This window comes from Pseudozyma flocculosa, assembly GCF_000417875.1.
Source record: "Pseudozyma flocculosa PF-1 unplaced genomic scaffold scaffold00005, whole genome shotgun sequence".
Taxonomy (NCBI): Eukaryota; Fungi; Basidiomycota; class Ustilaginomycetes; order Ustilaginales; family Ustilaginaceae; genus Pseudozyma; species Pseudozyma flocculosa.
Window position 1 is genome coordinate 336,826 of NW_006920873.1, and position 18,275 is coordinate 355,100.

Here is an 18,275-nt window from a genome sequence, read left to right on the forward strand (position 1 = left end):
TTCATGGGCGCCTAGACCGCAGCGGCCAACTGGCCAGCAAGCAGGGCAGCACAGGGCAGCACAGGGCAGCCTGATCCCAAGCGAGCCGCCGCCTGCGCATGCAGCTGAAACCCCGCCGGTTGGGCTCAACGTTTCCGGCCTCTCGCCAGCTGCTGCTGTAAAAACAGACCGCCGCCCGCCTCGAGAACCGGTACCGCCGCCTCGACGGTGCAGGCTCGGCCGCCCGCTACACTATGCTGAGGTACCTGCGCATGCTTGCAGGCTCTCTCGCAAACTTCGGACCTAGGTTGCGTCTACGGCATCGCATCATGGAGCAAGAAGCAGACAGAGCAGGTCTGCGGAAGTCAGCGTACCGGCCGAAGCAGGCGTCGACATCGCCGTGCGGGCAGGACGCGAGGGGGGTCCGTTGATGGTCGCTGCGCTGAAATCCTCGGCATCGTCAGACGGCATCGAGTGACGAGCGAGGCCTGCCGGTCGCACCGCCGAGGCACGAGAGGAGGCGAGCTGGTCAGGCCGGCCACGCCGAGCTGAGCGGGGCGAATGGTTGATCTCGAATACAAAGAAGCGGGACAGGCAGCGATTACAACCTCTTTGAAACACGCCTGCCGAAGAATTGAAATCGAGCGGCAGCGTCCGTGCCTCGCCGGCTGCACCTCTTTCCCGGCCGGTAGAAAATGAGACACGCACATGTCGACGAGCCAACACACTTCTGGCAGCCATCTCAACGACCTTCCCGGCGGTGCCGGGGAGGGGCATCAAGCAGGCGAAAGCGCCGATACGAGAAGCGACCCCTTGCTCTTCACTGCCAACCTTTGCAGCCCTAGTTATGGGGAACTGCCGGCCGAAGGGATGTGTTCGCGGAGCGTATGCTTACGACCGCGCAATGATAAATAGGAAGCACCTCCCGGCTGGAAGGCTGGGCTAGAGGTACAGTAGTAAAGCGGAAGAGAACGAAGGGGACAGGCGACTACACTGGGCTCACCACGAGGCGAGGCGAGCCTCGCGCTCGAGGTCGACGGTGCCGAAGCCGGCCGCCTGGGCCTCGCGGGCAATGTCGGCCCAGAGGCCCTTGTGCGGGTGGCCCTTGGGCTTGATGAAGCTGTCGATGGCGTGGAAGACACCGTTGGCGGCGGGCAGGTCCTGCACAATGACGGGGACGCCCTGGACGACGACGCGCGTCTGCAGGGGTCCCTTGCCGCCGGGGACGAGGTGGTAGCGGTAGACGTCGACGTCGACCTGCTCGTACTCGCCCTTGCCCGTGCCGTTGATGGCCGGCAGGACCGAGTCAAAGGTGTACGACGTCTTCTGCGAGTCGTCGTCGACGCTGATCTCACGTGGGGTGGCGGGGCCGCGGTGCTTCTTGCTGCGCTCGACGTGGTGCACAAAGTCGGCGTAGACGATGTCGCTGGGCAACGAGTGGAGCATAAAGACCTTCTGCAGCAGGTGGTAACCCCACGGGCTGAAGAGGTAGGCGCGGAAGGTGAACGGCAGCTTGCTCCAGGCCAGGTTGGTGGGCGCGAAGAAAGTCTCGGCGGCGACACCGGGGAACGAGTCCTTGTCGTCGCCGTCCTTGCCGTCGTGGTGGCCGTGGCCGTGACCGTGACCGTGGAAGGGGCGGTAGGCGAGGTACTTGGCGGCGTGCACCTTCTGGAGCGCCGACGTCGTGGTCGAGAAGGTCGTCTGGCCGAAGAAGAGGCTCTGCAGCACGTCCGGGGGCAGCAGCAGCGGGTACTTGATGGCGTGGATCAGGCCGTTCTGCGCCTTGAGGTCGGGCTTGACGACGCGCGAGTAGGTGTTGAGGTAGATGCCGGGGATGGGCAGCAGGCTCTTGCCGACACGGATGCGCCAGTCGGTGCCGTCGTTGTACCTGTGCTCTGTGCCCGTGTTGAGCTGGCTGGCTACGGTGCTGTTTTCGGCCAGCGTCTTGCTGTCGATGGGCTCGTCGGAGCGCACCAGGTGGTAGTAGGCCTCGGCATCGATAAGGTGCTGGATGATCTCACGCCTACGCTTCTTGTTGTCGTCGTCGTCGTCGTGGCCGCCGCCGTGGCTGGCGACGCCGTAGTCTTGCTCGAAGAGGGCAATATGGTGCTCGATAAAGTTCCAGTGCTGTGTGGCTGCGTGGCGGTGGGCGAGCGCCTGGTGGTCGCCGTCGTGGTCGTCGCCGTCGCCGCCGTGGTGCTCGCCGTGCCAGTTGACGGGGGCGAAGAAGGTGAGCTTCTTGTCCTTGCTGTCGAGGAGCTGCTTGGTCGAGTCGCTCGAGTAGTTGAGGACGTGGGCGAGCTGACGGAAGTCGTCGTTGCCGTTGATGATGTCGAGAATCGACTTGCCCTCGTCGCCGTCGGCTAGGCTGCCAGCGCTACCGCCCAAGCCAAGCGAGTGGGTGATGGCATCGGCGGCCTTGGTGGCCCAGTTGAGCGTGGCCGACTGCAACGAGCTGCTCAGGGCGACCTGGTTGGCCGAGGCGACCGGGTCGACGTAGAAGAGCGAGGGGGCGGCCTGGACGGCGGCGCCCTGGAGCACGAGCGCTCCCGCAAAGAGACTGAGGCCTCTCATATGGACCAGTAGTGGTGGTGGACCTCGGTGGCGGTGTATGTGTCTGGATGGGGGCGCGGTGCACGGAGAGAGACTGGGCGCCAGAGGAGAGGTTGAGGGTGTCCAGGAGGAGAAAGTGGCAACCTCGAGGCGGGCTATATACCTCGACGAGGGCTGTCCGGCCGGCTGACTGAGGGCAAATGCATGCTTCGGAAGCCCTGCCCGGCGAGGTTGAGCGCCGAGTCTCGAGAGAGGGAGAGAGGGAGGGGTGCCAGCAGAGGAGTGTGCCCACCAAGGCGGAAGGCTCCAGGCGGCCAGAGGGTGGACGATGCGGTGACGAAGGCAGGGTCAGAACAGAGGCAGGGGGCGGCCGGGCCGAAGCCACGATGCTCGGGGTCGACTCAAAGGCAGGCAGGCGTTACGTAGGCCAGCGACCCTGGTTGGCCGCGGGGCTCTTCCCCGCACCCGTACACGAGCCAACCCCAAGGGCTTGACTTGGCTTGCCTGCTTGCTGGCCTGCCTGCCTGTTGCGCGCGCCCACCAGCAAAAAAAAAAAAAAAAAAAAAAAGGTCGAGCTCAAAAGACCGACGGAGAAGCACGACAGACGTCTCCCTCTCTCTGTCAAAGAAAAAAAAAATGTGGAGGCTTGCCTTGCCTAGCTGCTCTTGTCCGCCTCACAGCCAGCCAGCCAGCCAGCCAGGAGGATCGAGCCCAATTGTCAGCAAACACGCGTACGATGCCAAGGCAACCCCAAGCGCGGCCTCGGCCCGGACGCAACGTGGTGGGGGCGGGGGTAGCGCATGCTGTAGCCTTTGGACGACTGCTTGCTTGCTGGGTTGCTTCTGTACGCTAAAGGGGATGAGCTTATTCGTCATGACCTCGACCCTCGACCCTCGACCCTCGACCCTCGACCATCGACCATCGAACGCGGCTGCTGACGATCTTCCGTTCCGGCGGACCTGCCTGCAAGCGGGTCGGTTGCTCCGGCCTGGACCCTCCGACACCAGCCCCCTTCGCTGTCTCCTTCCCTGCTACCGCTGGCGCTGCTGGTGCTGCTGCTCTCGCTGCTGCTGCGGTGATGAGAAGGTCAGTCGCCCCTCGCGCCCCTGGTGTTGGACGTGACGCCCTGCTGTCCGCCCGCGCTCCCGCCCTGCTCGACCTCGGCCTGCATCTCGGCGCCTCGCGTGATGTCGTCCAGCAGGTCGTCCATCTGCTCCTCGAGCGTGCGCAGCCGCTTGCACAGGCTCTCGTACCGCTCCTCGTTCTTGGCCGCGTTGTCGTGCAACAGCTGCACCAGCTGCATGTGACGCTGCTGCGCCAGCAGCTCGCGCTTGCGGTTCTCCTTGTCGAGCAGGTTGAAGATCTCGCTGATCGAGGGCAGCACCATGTTCAGCGGGCCGTTGATCGCCGCCATCTGCGCCGGCGTCGACGCCATCGAGCTACCGCCAGCCGCCGGCGCGTGGTGGTGCACCACCTTGTTGGGACGCTGTGACGCAGCCGCACTGCCCGGGACTGTGGTCGAAGGGACCGTTGGGGTGCGGTGCGCCGGGATCGCCACAGACGCTGCAACCGACGGCAGGTTGGCCGGCGCAGCCTGCCTACCGTTGGCCGGTGTCGTGGGCAGCGACACGGTCGATGGTCCCGGAACCCCCGGGCCGTTGCCGTTCAGTCGAGCCGGCGTGGTGTCGGGAGCCTGCGACACAGTCGGAAGCGGCGAGAACTGTCAGCATGGACACACAGGCGGCCACCTTCCTGGCCAACTCGCGCTCCGACTCACCACCTGCCGGGGACCCGGGCTAGACTTGCGCGGACGCTTGAGGGCGCTGCCCATGGCCGGGCTCGAACCAAGCTCCTGCTGCCGCTTGTTCAGCTGCCGGAGCCTGGCGGCCTCGCCTCCCAGTGGCGGCGGCGGCAACGTTCCCGACGTCTGCGGGATCGCGCGAGTCGGACAGACGGCGAGCGATGAATGAGCGTCAGCGGCAGCAGTCAGTGAGCCGATCCTCGTCGGGGGCGCTGCTGCGCGACCTGCACTCACGCCGTTGGGGTACTCGTCGGTCTGGTCGAGGAATCCGAGCCGACAGCCCTCGACGATGGGCTTGCACCGGAGGTTGGTGAGGGCGGCTTCGATCAGGTCAAAGTTGACCCTCGCCTCGACACGGTAGCTGTCTGGGTCCGCCTTCCACTCGTCGTAGTCCTGCTTGCTGGGGCCCTTGTGGTACTCGTGGAAGCGCTCGGGGTTGTTTTGGGCCAGCGCATAGACCGGGTGAATGTAGAAGCGAAAGAGGAGGCAGCCGAAGCAGTACGAGGCGTGGCAGGGGCGGCACTTGTAGCGGCTCGTGTTGTTGAGCACCGCCTTGCAGATCCGGCACGTGGCGAAGGCCACATCCGGGCTCTCTCGCAGCTTGCGAAGCTTGCAGGCCGCCGTGTAGCTGCGCGGGAAGCTCGACTCGATCAGGTCGCGCTCCTCGATCACCCTCGGTACTTCTCCAAGCTGTTGGTGGTGCGGCGGAACCGCCTGGAGCCAGTTCCTGACGGCCTGATTGCGGATCTCGAGGCGGTAGGTGAACGGGTGCAGCTGGCTCGGCTTGAGCGCCAGCGGGTCGCTGCACGGGCACAGCCGGCCCTGGCAGTAGCACATCGGGCATAGCGTGTTGCCCTCGGGGCACTCGAAGAAGCTCTGCAGCACATGCGCCCCGCAGAAGTCGCACTCGACGTAGGCGTCGGGCGAGCCGATGACGGTGTGCGTCTGCCAGTCCGGGCTGTACTCGTCGACCAGGATCTGATCGTAGAGCATGATCAGCGTGCGCACCTCTTCGGCCGTGCGGCCGTCGTGTTCCGGGATCCAGCCCTCGCCTTCGCCCGGCAGCGTCATCGACCTCTTCTTGAGGTTGGCTTCGATCACGGCCCTAACGCGGAAGATCTCCTTCTTGCAGAAGCGCTGGTAGAGCGGCAGGTCCTCGTGCAGGGTCGTCTCGAGGCTCGGGACGGTGAGGCGGGACCAGGCCACCTTGAGTGTGCGGCCGCCCTTGTTGATGTTCTGATACATCGACCGCGACGGCAGCAGCACCAGATCGCCGACGGTCTGCTCGGCCACGTGGATGGGGAACGGCGCGGCACGGAGCTCTTCGAGCGTGAGGCAGTAGCCCTCGGGCTGCTTGTCGCGGCCGAGTTGCGCCAGGTACCGCTCCGCCGCCTTGGAATGCTCGCTGGTCGTGGCGAACCAGATCGACGACGAGCCGGCGTCGCCGTAGACCATCATGTTCTGCCCGAGGCTGGAGCAGGCGTCGCGGCCGAACGGCGTCCACGTGTCCCCGGGGCCAAAGTGGCACTGCATCGTGTCGGGCCGCTGGTGCACCTGAAGCATTGCCACGGCGTCGCCGAGATCGTGCAGGCTGGCCCCCTTGTTCGTCATGCCGTTGACCTTGTCGCGCCACAGCCGTGGGCATTTCAGCTCCTTGCAGTAGAGGCGTGAGGTGTCGTGCGACAGGATATGCGGCTTGGCCACCTTGGCGTAGTTGAACAGCTCCTCTATTCGGAGTGGCATGTCCTGGCCCGTCAGCAGGTTGCGCACCGGGACCTGCGTCGCGCCGCCAGAGAGCTGCCGGAAGTGGTCGAGCTCGAAGTGAGCGCTGTCCCAGAAACCGGACTCGACGTGATGGTTGTAGATCACCAGCGGCTCGCCCCTCTCCTCGACGATGGTCCGGATGATGATCTCGAGCTCGTCCGTCAGGACCTTTGCATCGACGCGCTGCATCTGGACAAAGGGTCCTCGGCCGCTAGAGGCTTCGGCAGCAATGTCGGCAAAGTTGAGGTCCATGGCCCTCGACTTGGATCCGCTGTCGGGGCGGTGCATTGGACTGGACTGGCCCGTCAGTGCATTGCCTGCAGGGACAGGAGACTGGGACGGATGGCCGACGTGCGCCGGCAAGGACTTTTGCGGCACCGATGCCGCTGGTGGGTGTGGCAGCGTGGCCATAGGGGGCGTCGCATAACCGACGCGTGGGGCGGCAGAAACGCCCGGGGTTGTGGCTGCCGCAGCAAGGGGGTGTGCAGGCGTGTTGCTTCCCGGAGCTGTGACGGCGGCGGCAGCTGCAGTCGCGGGCGCCGGCGTAGGCGCTGACACTGGCGCAGCACCGGCAGGAGCGCCCGGCACAGATGCAGATACCGAGGCGGATGTGGTAGGAGCAGTATCGCGCGCAGCGGCTGGCAGAGCAGGGGCTGGCGCAGCACTGGACGCAGTGGCAGGCGCAGTGGCTGACGCGGTGGCGGGCACCTGTGCGGACACAGTGGGAGGTGCGACGGCGGTCGCAGGCGCAGGCGCAGGCGCAGAGGCAGGCGCAAGCGCAGGAGCGACGACGGATGGGCCGGCACTCGCCGCTGCCTGATCGTCACCGGCGGGCGTCGGGGACATTCGGGGCGCCGACATGCTGAACAGCGATCACGGGCGGTGACGAAGCCGGCAGAGCGGTGGCGATGGTGATGGTGATGTGATCGCACGAAGACGGCCAAGGAAGCCGAGGGATGGCACTAGAGTGATCGATGGCCTGCGTGCTGCGCTGTGCGCAGTCGCGGCTTGTGCTGCGGCGCGCACGGTTGTGCGGAGTCGTGGAGGGAGCTGCTCCGAATTTATTTTTTTGACCGGCGTCGGAGAGAAGCGGGCTGGTTGCGGATGGGGATTGCGATGACGAGCTCTCGAAGGCGCGGAGTGCCGATCCCCTTGCGCGTTGGTGGGCGCCCTTTTTTTCGGCCGCGGTCCGAGGGCGCGAATCCGAGATGGGTGGAGCGGCGCGGTCGATGTCGGGCCAACAGCAGCGACAGCCAGGTAGGCGAGATCAGGCTGGTGGCGGTGGAGAGGATGGGCCAGGTCAGCTCGCGCGCCAAGTCGAGGCCGAGTCGCGATCAGGTCGAGGAGATTGGAGCGAGGCAGGCGGGCAGGCGAACCGAGGTCAAAGGGCCCTAGCCTGGCTTGCGTAGCGGGTCCAAGGGGCGGCTCAGCTGCGCTGTCGATGCGCAGTCCGAGAGAGCTTGGCCTTTGAGGTGAACGCTGGCGGGCGATGTGCCGAGAGGTGAGCAGGGACGAGAGAACGAAGAGACGAGGAGGGGTCCGATAGCGAGGCCCTCGAGGTTCCAACCGGCCTTGGGCTCTGCACGATCGATCGCTGGCGCTGACGGGCGGGCGAGCTCGCGTGGATGCGACGTCGGTGTGCGCTCCAAAAAAAGGGGGAAAAGAGTCGAGCGAGGGCCTGGATGCGCCCTGGACTTGGCGATGCGACGCTGGACAGCCAACCGGGGCCGGCTTGAAGGCTGCACGATAGGATGGAGGAGAGATGGATGGGTCTCCGCCGGCGACGAGAGGGCGAGCGGGACGTTGGACGTGGACTTGATGGCGAGGAGACAAGGAGCAAAGAGCAGGCTGCCAGCCGCAGAAGTCTGATCAGATCGAGAGAAAGAGGTCGCGCGGGCCTAGGTTGCGAGAGCGTGTGCGAGCTGCGACAAGCAACGCAACGCAAGGCAAGCTTCTTGACGCCCTCGCCGCCCTTCGCCTGGCCTTGGCCCCGAGACCCTGATTGGGATGCCCTCGCTCGGTGGCTTCGGCGGGCATCGGCGGCGGGCGAGGCAAAAGGCTGAGGGAGTCAGGCAGGCTGAGGGAGCCAGGCCGCGGCCTGCATGCGCGCGCGCGCGAGGCTGGCCCCTGCCCACCTCGCTCTCTGGCTCCTCATCTCTGAGTCAACGCCCCGCGCCGCCCGCCAGCAGCCTCGCTCGCTCGATGATCCGAGGGCCAGGCAGTCTGGGGCTGGCTGGCCTGGCCCGACCCGGCCTCAGGCAGGTGGCCTCGGACTGCGCGCGGATCCACCGCCCGACCGATCAAAATTTAAAATCTCGTCCTGGCCCGCGGGTCAGCGGGGCGACCGTGCAGGCAGGCATGCACAGCCCCACATCTCTCTTGCTGGCTGGCCAGCCTGGCTGCTGCGGCACAAGCAACGACCATGGCCAGGGCCACACCGCTCGCCCGTCGCGATCCAAACCTCAGCCCTCTGCCTGCTCTTGAGACCGCAGAACAGCTGCCTGCATAGATCTCCTGCCACCATCGCACTGCCCTCCTATCACGCTGCTGCGACACGAGTGCGATGTCGGAATCGCCTCCGAAGCTGGTCTGGCCTCACCGTGAGCCTTTGGACGCGCGCCCGAGAGTTCTTCAGGCGAGGGCGACCTCGTCGCTGCGGAAGCCCTCCGTTGGCGCGTTTCGGCACGTCCCGAACCCGAGCCTCGCACCTCATCGGAACCATCCAAGCAGCGGCCACCGCTGGCGATGGAGTGGGAACGGGCCTGCCAGGGCCACCCCAAGCGGACACTCTTTCTGGCGGCGCGGCGCCGACGTGTGGCCGCCACCGTGTCCGTCCAATGCGACTCCTTGGCTTGCTGTCCATCGACCGCCAGTACAGGTCCATTTCGCAGCTATCGCCGCCGCTCTGCTGTACGCACGCGACCATGCTCCAACGACCACGATGGCGGCCAGCAACGATGCCGCCGCCGCTGTTCAAGGGGGCCACCCGACCATGTCGTCCGTCTCTGGCCTCACGCAGACACAGCCTTTCCTCTTCGACCACGTCCACTGCTGCGTCTGCTACCTCGACTACCACCCAACTGCCGCCAGGCAGGCCCAGACCGCCACCGGCCTGAGGTCCGCGAGCACCAGCCTGCCCTTCTACGTGACCGAGGTGCGGCGAGGTCCGGGTCAATGCTGCCGTGACGAGCTAGACTGCTACTGACCGCTGGCCGCCCTCTTCCAACAGTGCGCGCACATCCTCTGCCGCAACGACTTCCAGCACGGTGAGGGCCTGCGGCGTGGCCTCCCTCATACAGGTAACACGGGCGCGCTGCACCGGGAACGAGGCGCTCACCCAGCGTCTCTTCTCTCCGCCAATTCGCCGTCGTACGCAGCGGCACAAGGGCATGCGGATGCCACCTCGCTCGCCACCTGCCCCGTCTGTCGAGCGACCGGAGTCAATGTGACACCACTCGACGAGGACAATGTGAGGTCGTCTACCAGTGCAGACCGCTTGCGGTGGAACAGGGCGGTCCAGAGGCTGACACGATGGGACACTGACTGCGTCTTCCCCTCCTCCGGCCAGCTTCCGGCCTCGATCCGGCCTTACTTTCGAAGGATCCCTGACTCGTTGGGCGACCTGCTGGCAGCTTACCAGGCAAGTTGCTGAGCAATCGGGCATACGGAGCATGTGGTTTGCCATGCAGAGGGTGCTGTCGCTGATCGCATCTCGTTTGCGCCCTTCAGTTTCAGGTACGATGGCTGGCATCCGATCTCACTCACGGAGGGCCGCAGCGGCCATTGACGCTCTGTTGCGTTCCTCGATCGCCTCGCTTTGCTGCTCAGCATGCTCACATGTCGAGGCTGATAGAGTGAGAAGGCTCCTCTCGCGACCTCGGTCTGGTAAGGGCCCCCCGGCCGACTGACGATTCGAGGTTCCTGCCGATCAGCTTCCTCAAGGCGCAGTCGCTCAAGCAGAAGCAAGTGCTTCAAAGAGCCTCGCACGAACTCACGGCGGCCAAGGAGCTGAGAGCGTGAGCATCAGCCCATGAGGTGGCGTCGGGCCGACTTGCCTATTTCACGGCCATCCAGCTGACTCCGCGCCCCTCCGAAGACTCCAACAGAGAGCTCGAAGGTGTGAAGCGAGAGAATGCCCTCTTGAAGGAGCGCCTCAAAGAAGCAGAGGATGGCAGGGGTCGACCTCCAACGTTCCGCTTCCAGCTCGGGCAGCGGCAAGAGGGGTGAGTTGAGGTGTCGGCTTTCGCCTCTTCGAGCCGCAGGTGCACGCAGCATGGCTGACGCCGCGAGCTCGAGCCTGTCACTCACCGTCGTCGACGAGCAGGAGGCGTTCGGCCTCTCCGCCCGACGCCAGGCCGGCTCGAGGACAGAGTGGAGTGCTGCACCACCCGAGGACATCGGAACATGCTCGCGCCTTGGCTCAGCAAGCACCAACGACCGCACACAGCGAGATGCCGGGCAGTGCACGCTCTTCTCGGATACAGTAGGTCGTCCTCATCTTGCCGCCGCGGTCCTGGTACGCTCCACGTCCGCACCCGGCTGACAATCGCGCCCTTCCGACGAAAACGACAGGGACTACGCCTTCCAAAGCGCTTCGGTCGCCAGTGTCGATCGACCTTACTCGAGGTCGGTCGTGGGTACTGCGGCCGGCTCGTCGGGCCAAGCGACGGGCACGCTGCGGCGGCCGGCGCCGCAGAAGGGTGAGTGCGGCCTGACAGCCTCTTTCCTGTCCCCTCTTCGCTCTCCCTTTCCTGATCGAGTCGGGAGCCCAATCTCAACCTCACCCATTCACGGCGGCCGGCAGAAACGGGATCGCATCGCTCTGGCGGCCCTCCGAGGAGCTACGGCACATCAAGCAGCGCAGTGCGGGCGATGCCGACAATGCCAGCGCCAGTGCTGCCGTCGTCCTCGTCTCGCAGCCACCGAGACGTCGACGCCGTCTCGGTGCGCTCCGATACGACGGCGCTGCGCCCCCACGCCTCTTCGCACCGGCAGGCGTTCCGACCTTCGACCCTGAGCCGGGAGCCGGTCCCAGGCGCGGCAGGGCCAGCCACCAGTGCTGCGACGCAGGAGTTCCGCCCTTTCAGCGCTCGAGATCCGGCGCAGGTCCGAGGGTATCGGAGGAGCGACCTCTGATGTCGGCGCGGTCGGTGATGGTGTGGTAGGACCAACCTGGGATGCGATGGGGAATAGTGTACAGGATGTCAAGAGATGGGACACTCCAGAGCGGCGCAGAGACATTCGACAAGAGGCGCGGGGCTGCGATCGTCTGCTTGCGCCCATCAGTCGGAATCGAGCTCAATGACTTCTCGCTTCCGGTCGTTGAGGCTCTTGCCTCCGCCACGCGAGCTGGACGGCGTGCTGGTACCGCTGCCGCGAGAGGTCGAGCTCTCTCCGAGCACGCGGCCGCCGCCAAGCGTGTAGGCCTGCGACTGGGCCGGTGTGGCGTTGGCATCGCCGGACCCATCTGCCTTTGGCGGCGGTCTCGGCTTGGGGGCCCGTCCGGACAGCGTCTTGCCGCTGCCCCCGAAGCTGATGGCCGCTGTCGGCTCGCTCGCATCGCTGCCTTCGGGCCCCTTTGGCTCCTTCCCACCGACCGGGATGACGTCGTAGCCGAAAAAGAGCTTGCCAAACGGCAGGTTGAGGGCGGCCGGGATCTTTTTCTCCTCGAGCTGCGTGTCGCTGGTGATGATGCGCGGCTTGTCGGTACGGCGGATCATGCTGAAGTCGTCGAGCTGCTCGATGGGCTTGTCCTTCTTGCCCTTCGTCTTTTTGCCGCTCAGCGTCTGGCCGCCGCCCCGGAAGGGTCCGGCAGGCACGGGCGTCGAGCCTCCGCCTGCCGCTGCACTGCCGCCGGCCCCACCGGCGCCTCGCGAGCTGGAGCCAGGCGTCGAGACGCGGGTCGGCGGGATCGACTCGGTCTTGTTGCTGTCGATCTTGAGCTTGGACGCCATCGTCGGCGGGGGAGCGCGTGGCTGCGGCGTGGGCTCGACGTAGCCTTTGGGCGGTGCAAAGTCGACCTCGAGATCCGTCTCGATGATCGCGATGCCCTCGGCGTCGGGGGTGATTTCCATGATGAGGATCTCGAACGTGAGGCAGTTGTAGCTGATCTCGATGATGTCGCCGGTGGTGAGCGTGGAAAAGTTGCGCAGCGCCTGCTCTAGGACGGCCTTTGGGTCGCTGATCTCGAGAAAGTCGACCGTCTGCGGCTGGATCTTGACCATCTTGCCCTTGGGCAGCGTGGCACCGGTGAGGCGGATGGGGTCTCCCTCGGAAAGGCCGAGCGTGCGCATCATCTGCGGCAGAGGGGGAGGGGGCAAAGGGAGGCATAGCGTCGGGTGGAAGGAGTCAGCTCGGGCTGCATTAAGAGGACCAGCTTTGCCGCGCTTTTCAGCTCGCTGACGCACCCAGGCTGGAAGGTGGACGTTGCCCTCGTCGGCAATGAACTCGAGCACACCCGCATGGGTCGTCTTGACCTCGGCGGCACCGGTGCTGCGAAGCTTGAACAGCCAAGGGGACTCGATCTCGAGGTTGGCTGTGGGGAGCGCGGCGAGGGAGATGGCCATCGCTGCGGTCAGCAAGGCACTCGGGCAGGAGCAGCTCAGTGTAAGCAGTCTCAAAGGCAAGACTCACTGAGGTGGGCCAGCGCTGACGGCGGCATAATGACTGGCGAGAGGAGAAGGGGCAGAGGTGACGGTGAGCAGGTTGAGGTGATACAGCTGTGGTCGTGCGCCAGCCATCACTCACTTTTTCCTCCGTAGCTGACGTTGAGTCTCTCCCTTCCGGGCAGCATTGCCATGCTATAGGCCTTGAAGTACTCGTCGTAGGCGCGGGGCGGTGGCGCAAAGCGGCGATCCATGCCGGGGCCGCCGAAGCCGCCAAAGGGGTTGAAGCCACGGCCGTAGCCGTCGCCGTCGATATGCCCAAACTGTGGCGGCAAGAGGCGTGGCGATGGGAGAAGGGCTAGGGTCAGTGCTGAAGCGGCTGTGGCTGCGGGTTTGGCTTTCGCAGCACGTCGGTGCTGTCCTCGCTGAAGTGGTGCTTACCATCGACATCTTTCCACACGGAGAAGGCTGGCGCGCCGGGGAGCGGGGTGAAGGGTTATGCTACTGGAGCCTCGCGATGGACGGTGCAGACTGGGAGAAGAGCGTCGGAGCCGTGGCCAGTAGATGATGGAGCGAGGTGGTGAGGATGCGTGTGTGTGGGTATGTGCGTCGAAGTTGGAGAGAGGAGGGGGTGGGACCAGCTTGGCCTCAGCCTGGCCTCGGTCTGGCCTGGTCTGCAGTCTGGCCTGCCGTCTGGCTGGCTGGCGTGCCAGCTTGCCAAGTGGAGGAAGGATGGGCGGGCGGGCTTGCGTGTGTGTGTGTGTGTGTTCGAGGCTGGCTTACGTGATGCTGACTGCGTGAGGGTGTTGGCCGTGGGGCGGGTTTGTTCGTCTGCCTTCGCCAGGCCGGCCAGCCAGCCAGGCGCGGCGAGCAGGCTGGTGGGCGGGCGCCAGGGCCAAGCGTACGCCTGCGCCTGCGCCTGCGCCTGCGGTGGTGTTGGTTGGGCGCTGGCTGGCTGGCCTCGCCTTGCCTCGCCCGGCGCTGCCTGCCCCTCTGCCTCGCCCTGGCTTGGCCCGCGCAAAATGGAAGAAAGCGCGCGCCGGGCCTCTTCCAACCAAGGCCAACCTCGACCTCAGCCGCACCTCTCTGCCTCTCCACCGACCCGCAACCAACACCACACCGCACCGTCGCTCCTTTTGGCCCAGTCTCGACCCCACACTGCAGCAGCCCAGCCCCTTTCGCACACACCACCGCCAACATGTCAGCCGCCGGCCCCGTCGCTGGTGCAAGGGCCGCCCCCTCCCAGGGAGCCTTCAAGAATGCCGACAAGCCGGACGAGGTGCGCAGGTCCAACCTCCAGGCCGCCAAGGCCGTCAGCGACGCCATCCGCACCTCGCTCGGCCCCAAGGGCATGGACAAGATGATCCAGACCAGCAACGGCGAGGTCGTCATCACAAACGACGGCGCCACCATCCTCAAGCATATGGCCGTCATGCACCCCGCCGCCAGGATGCTCGTCGAGCTCTCCCAGGCACAGGACGTCGAGGCCGGCGACGGAACCACCTCGGTCGTCGTCATCGCGGGTAGCCTCCTCGGCGCTGCAGAAAAGATGCTCAACAAGGGCATCCACCCCACCATCATCGCAGAGTCGTTCCAGCGCGCAGCCGCAAAGGCCGTCGAGTACCTCACCGACATCTCGACCCCCGTCGAGCTCGACGACAAGGAGAGCCTCCTCCGCGCCGCCAGCACCAGTCTCAACTCCAAGATTGTCTCCCAGTACTCGTCCGTCCTCGCACCCATCGCCGTCGACGCCGTCACCCGCCTGCTCAACAACTCGGCCAGCAAGTCGGTCGCTGACCCGGCTGCCTCCACCGCCCCCGTCTCGGGCTCGGGCCGGAAGGACGTCGAGAGCGTTGACCTCCGCGACATCCGCATCGTCAAAAAGGTCGGCGGCACCATCGACGACACCGAGCTCGTAGAGGGCCTCGTGCTGGGCCAGAACGTCGTCTCGGGCAGCGGCGGTCCCACCCGCATGGAAAAGGCCAAGATTGCCGTGTGCCAGTTCCAGCTCAGCAGCCCCAAGCCCGACGTGAGTGTCGCCGATTTTCCCTGTGTCGTCCCGGATGTCGACGTTTTCCCCCTTGCCCTTGCTGAACCGCTCTGTTGCCTTGCTGCCCCGACCGTCTGCTGCACCCGCAGATGGACAACCAGATCGTCGTCAACGACTACCGGCAGATGGACAAGATCCTCAAGGAGGAGCGCCAGTACCTGCTTAACATGTGCAAGAAGATCAAAAAGACGGGCTGCAATGTGCTCCTCATCCAGAAGTCGATTCTGCGCGACGCCGTCAACGAGCTGGCGCTTCACTTCCTTGCCAAGCTCAAGATCCTCGTCGTCAAGGACGTCGAGCGCGACGAGATCGAGTTTGTCACAAAGACGCTCGGCGCCAGGCCGATCGCCGACATTGAGGCGTTCACCGAGGACAAGCTGGCCAGCGCCGACCTCATCGAAGAGACCGAGCAGAGCGGTGCCCGCGTCGTCCGCGTCTCTGGCATCAAGAACATGGGCAAGACAGTCAGCATCCTCTGCACGGGCGCCAACTCGCTCGTGCTCGAGGAGAGCGAGCGCAGTCTGCACGACGCCCTCTGCGTCGTCCGCTGCCTCGTCAAGAAGCGGTGAGTGGGGGCACCAGGGAATTGCGACGCCGACGAGCTTCTGCCGTCGCAGCGTTGAGTCGGGGCATGGAAAGCGACCGCAGACTGACCTCCCCTGCTCCGCTCGTGCCCTTCGCTTTGTTCTTCGCCTGCTCCTCTGCTCCTCGCAGCGCTCTGATCGCCGGCGGTGGTGCTCCCGAGGTGCACGTGTCGCGGTTGCTCGCCCAGTACGCCCAGACGCTCAAAGGCATGGAGGCCTACTGCTTCCAGGCGTACGCAGAGGCGCTCGAGATCGTGCCCACGACGCTGGCCGAGAATGCGGGCCTCAACCCGATCAGCATCGTCACTGAGCTGCGGAACCGCCACGCGCTGGGCGAGAGGACGGCCGGCATCAACGTCCGCAAAGTGAGTGCCTGCAGGCGGCCGTGGGCGGTGCTTGCCGTTCGGCAAAGGGGTATGGTCTGGAGGCGCTCTGCCCTTCGCTCGCCGGCTGACCTATCCTTGCCCTCCCTTCCATTCTCGCGTCGTTTCTGCTCTCCATTTCGCAGGGGCAAATCACAAACATCCTCGAGGAGAACGTGCTGCAGCCTCTGCTGGTCAACACGAGCGCCATCGAGCTCGCCACCGAGACTGTCTCGCTGTTGCTCAGGATCGACGACTACCACCTGTCCCGTTGAGGTCCGAGGTGTCTGGACTGAGCTCTGGAATCGGACGTCACGCTATTCTGCTGCTTCTTCGTCGTCGTCCGGTCATATTGGCGGTCGCTTATGGCTCGTGTTGGTCTGGCGTTGCGGCCGTCGTGTCGAGCAGTACTGTGCTGTGCGTGCAGTGCTGTGCTGTGCCGCATGTCGAACCCAGGTGTGGGCCCACGGAGGAGCCGCAGAGTATGTCTCCGAGTAGCGGTGGTGGCTGTGTGCAGGGGATCGGAGGCAGTGCTTCGGGCCCGAGCCGGACGAAAGGCGCGGCGCAAAAAGGCGGGCGAAAAACGCGAGCGAAAGACCCCCGCAGCTTAGACCGGAATGGGCGCGCCCAGAACGAAGTCGGATGCAGGCGCCCGCCTCAGACCGACGGGCTGGCGGGAAGACGGTCGGGGTCAACGCGGCCATACGGCTTCGCTCCGAAGACAAGCTGTGCTCGACGGCTCACGACGGTACGAGTCGTGGGCGTGGGGAAGGGACACGCCAGGCGGCCTACGACGCACCGCCTCGGTATCGGAGGCGTATCCGACGTATACCCGACCGCATGGCAGGCACGACCTCTCGTCCTCGTGCGGGCGTTCAATCGATCTCGGACGGCGGATCAAGACCCGGGGACCGGAGAGGAGGACGAAGCGGCATGTGCATACGCCGGCATCGATGACGCTACGGCTCAGCCGCCTCTTCCTCGCACCGTGGGACCCGACCCAGCAAGCTCGAGCGAGAAGAGGCACAGCTCCCAGCCAGCAACCTCGTCTTGCCTGCCTGCCTGCTATGCTGGACCCTGTGCGGAGCGTGCTCACATCCAAACGGGCGATCCGATCCGAACCGATCCGATCAGGCAGGCCGATCCAAGCGAGAAAGGAAGAGACTCTACTGACGGGGGCATTCGTGACGAAGGAAAAGCTTGCAGTTGGCGAGCCAAGATATAGGAGGTTAAAATGCCGGACGCGATCCAGCCTGCCCTGCTGCCTGGCTCAAGCAGGTTTCGAAGTTTTTGCCGACTTGCGGCAGAAAAACGGGACAAAATATCTCAAGTTGTTGTTTTTGCCAGCGTTCTCTAAACCCATCAATTCGGAAAAATCTGAGGTGGACAAAGTTCTCTTCTTGCAGTCGTCAGCTCGGTTGAACTACCCCAGCAGCGGGTCAGCCACTCTTCTCTTCGCCACTCATTCCAAAAAGCGCAACCTGCAGGAAAAGCCACCCTTTGAAAGTTGGCAGAACATTTTTCTTGAAAATTGAAAAGAAAGACAAAAGCCTTCAAAACAACCTCGAGACTTTTCTTCCTGGGCTGCATCAGCAAAAGGCGGGCGAGAGACAGGGGCGTGGCGGCCTCCTTCTCCGCCTCGTCTAGCGCTTCCGGGCCTGTCTCGACCATCGGCGACGACCGGCGACAGCGGACGATGATACGCGGGTCCCTCGCGATGGCCTACATCCAGCTACAAGTGCGGCCTGGCACGGCGCACGCGGCGACGGGTAGAGCCGCTGTACCCATGACACAGAGGTACCGTACCGGTATGTTAGCTGAATTCAGCAGGCCGGCCGGCAGGTCGGGTCCCCGCAGCAGCGTCGCGTTCGTCATCTCTCCACACGTACGTACAGACAGCATGGGCGGATCGACGTTCGGGCATCGTCAATCTCTCTCGAGGCCCGCCAAGGTGTGAGAGTAGTACGTGTGCGTCGACTCCGGGGCAAACCCAGCAGCGATCCGACGTTACACCCGCTCCACAGGATCCTGCTCGCGCCCCGCTGGCGCCTGCTGTCCACCGACGACCGATGCAAGATGGATGGCCCACCTGAAACCATGCCTTCACCCCGCTGCGCCGCCTCGCCACCACCGCCGCCATCGCGTCGCGGACGACCCGAACCCTCGGTTGGTATCGTATACGGTCGCCTTCGCCTTGGTGGCTTTCACGTCCCCGACCGCCGATCGAAGCAGCTTGGGACCACCTGCACTCGCCGTAGCCGGCCCAGAGCAGATCCCGTTCCGGTCAGGGGCTCCCACTACGGTAGCCTCGCTCGTCGATGGTCCGCCTGCCCGTTGGTCTACACAGGCACAGAGGCTAGCGACGCCTAGCCGTGAACACACGCACGCAGCACGAGCCACGCCCGACCTGTCGTCATCGAGGAGGAGACCTGGCCCATGGTACGATACGATGCCTCCTGCCAGCTCATTAAGATCGATTGCTTTGGGACGGTGCTCGAGCCTTGCCATGTCGACGCCCGCAAGCGTAGGCCAGGCCCGTCTTGCACTCTGCATCGTGCCGCCCATCGAAGGCAGGCT

The 18,275-nt window shown here is 65.0% G+C and overlaps 5 protein-coding genes across 5 annotated transcripts; 2 read left to right on the top strand and 3 right to left on the bottom strand.

Annotated features, from left to right (window-relative positions):
* Positions 1 to 978: 978 nt before the first annotated feature.
* On the bottom strand, positions 979 to 2,553 carry PFL1_01944 (uncharacterized protein; the record flags this gene model as incomplete). The annotated part of the gene is made up of 1 exon (XM_007879455.1): positions 979 to 2,553. One exon carries the CDS (start codon positions 2,551 to 2,553, stop codon positions 979 to 981), a length of 1,575 nt encoding a protein of 524 aa, XP_007877646.1.
* A 1,066-nt stretch (positions 2,554 to 3,619) lies between these two features.
* On the bottom strand, positions 3,620 to 6,958 carry PFL1_01945 (uncharacterized protein; the record flags this gene model as incomplete). The annotated part of the gene is made up of 3 exons (XM_007879456.1): positions 3,620 to 4,225; positions 4,310 to 4,459; positions 4,568 to 6,958. 3 exons carry the CDS (start codon positions 6,956 to 6,958, stop codon positions 3,620 to 3,622), a joined length of 3,147 nt encoding a protein of 1,048 aa, XP_007877647.1.
* A 2,080-nt stretch (positions 6,959 to 9,038) lies between these two features.
* PFL1_01946 (uncharacterized protein) lies at positions 9,039 to 11,233 on the top strand (the record flags this gene model as incomplete). Its single annotated transcript, XM_007879457.1, has 9 exons — positions 9,039 to 9,251; positions 9,327 to 9,363; positions 9,475 to 9,566; positions 9,827 to 9,832; positions 9,926 to 9,951; positions 10,030 to 10,113; positions 10,204 to 10,320; positions 10,670 to 10,797; positions 10,902 to 11,233. The coding sequence occupies 9 exons, from the start codon at positions 9,039 to 9,041 to the stop codon at positions 11,231 to 11,233; spliced, it is 1,035 nt and encodes a 344-aa protein (XP_007877648.1).
* A 146-nt stretch (positions 11,234 to 11,379) lies between these two features.
* Positions 11,380 to 13,152, bottom strand: PFL1_01947 (uncharacterized protein; the record flags this gene model as incomplete). The annotated part of the gene is made up of 5 exons (XM_007879458.1): positions 11,380 to 12,393; positions 12,505 to 12,632; positions 12,731 to 12,763; positions 12,845 to 13,025; positions 13,144 to 13,152. The coding sequence occupies 5 exons, from the start codon at positions 13,150 to 13,152 to the stop codon at positions 11,380 to 11,382; spliced, it is 1,365 nt and encodes a 454-aa protein (XP_007877649.1).
* A 748-nt stretch (positions 13,153 to 13,900) lies between these two features.
* PFL1_01948 (uncharacterized protein) lies at positions 13,901 to 15,973 on the top strand (the record flags this gene model as incomplete). Its single annotated transcript, XM_007879459.1, has 4 exons — positions 13,901 to 14,731; positions 14,842 to 15,317; positions 15,467 to 15,701; positions 15,845 to 15,973. 4 exons carry the CDS (start codon positions 13,901 to 13,903, stop codon positions 15,971 to 15,973), a joined length of 1,671 nt encoding a protein of 556 aa, XP_007877650.1.
* Between the last annotated feature and the right edge of the window lie 2,302 nt (positions 15,974 to 18,275).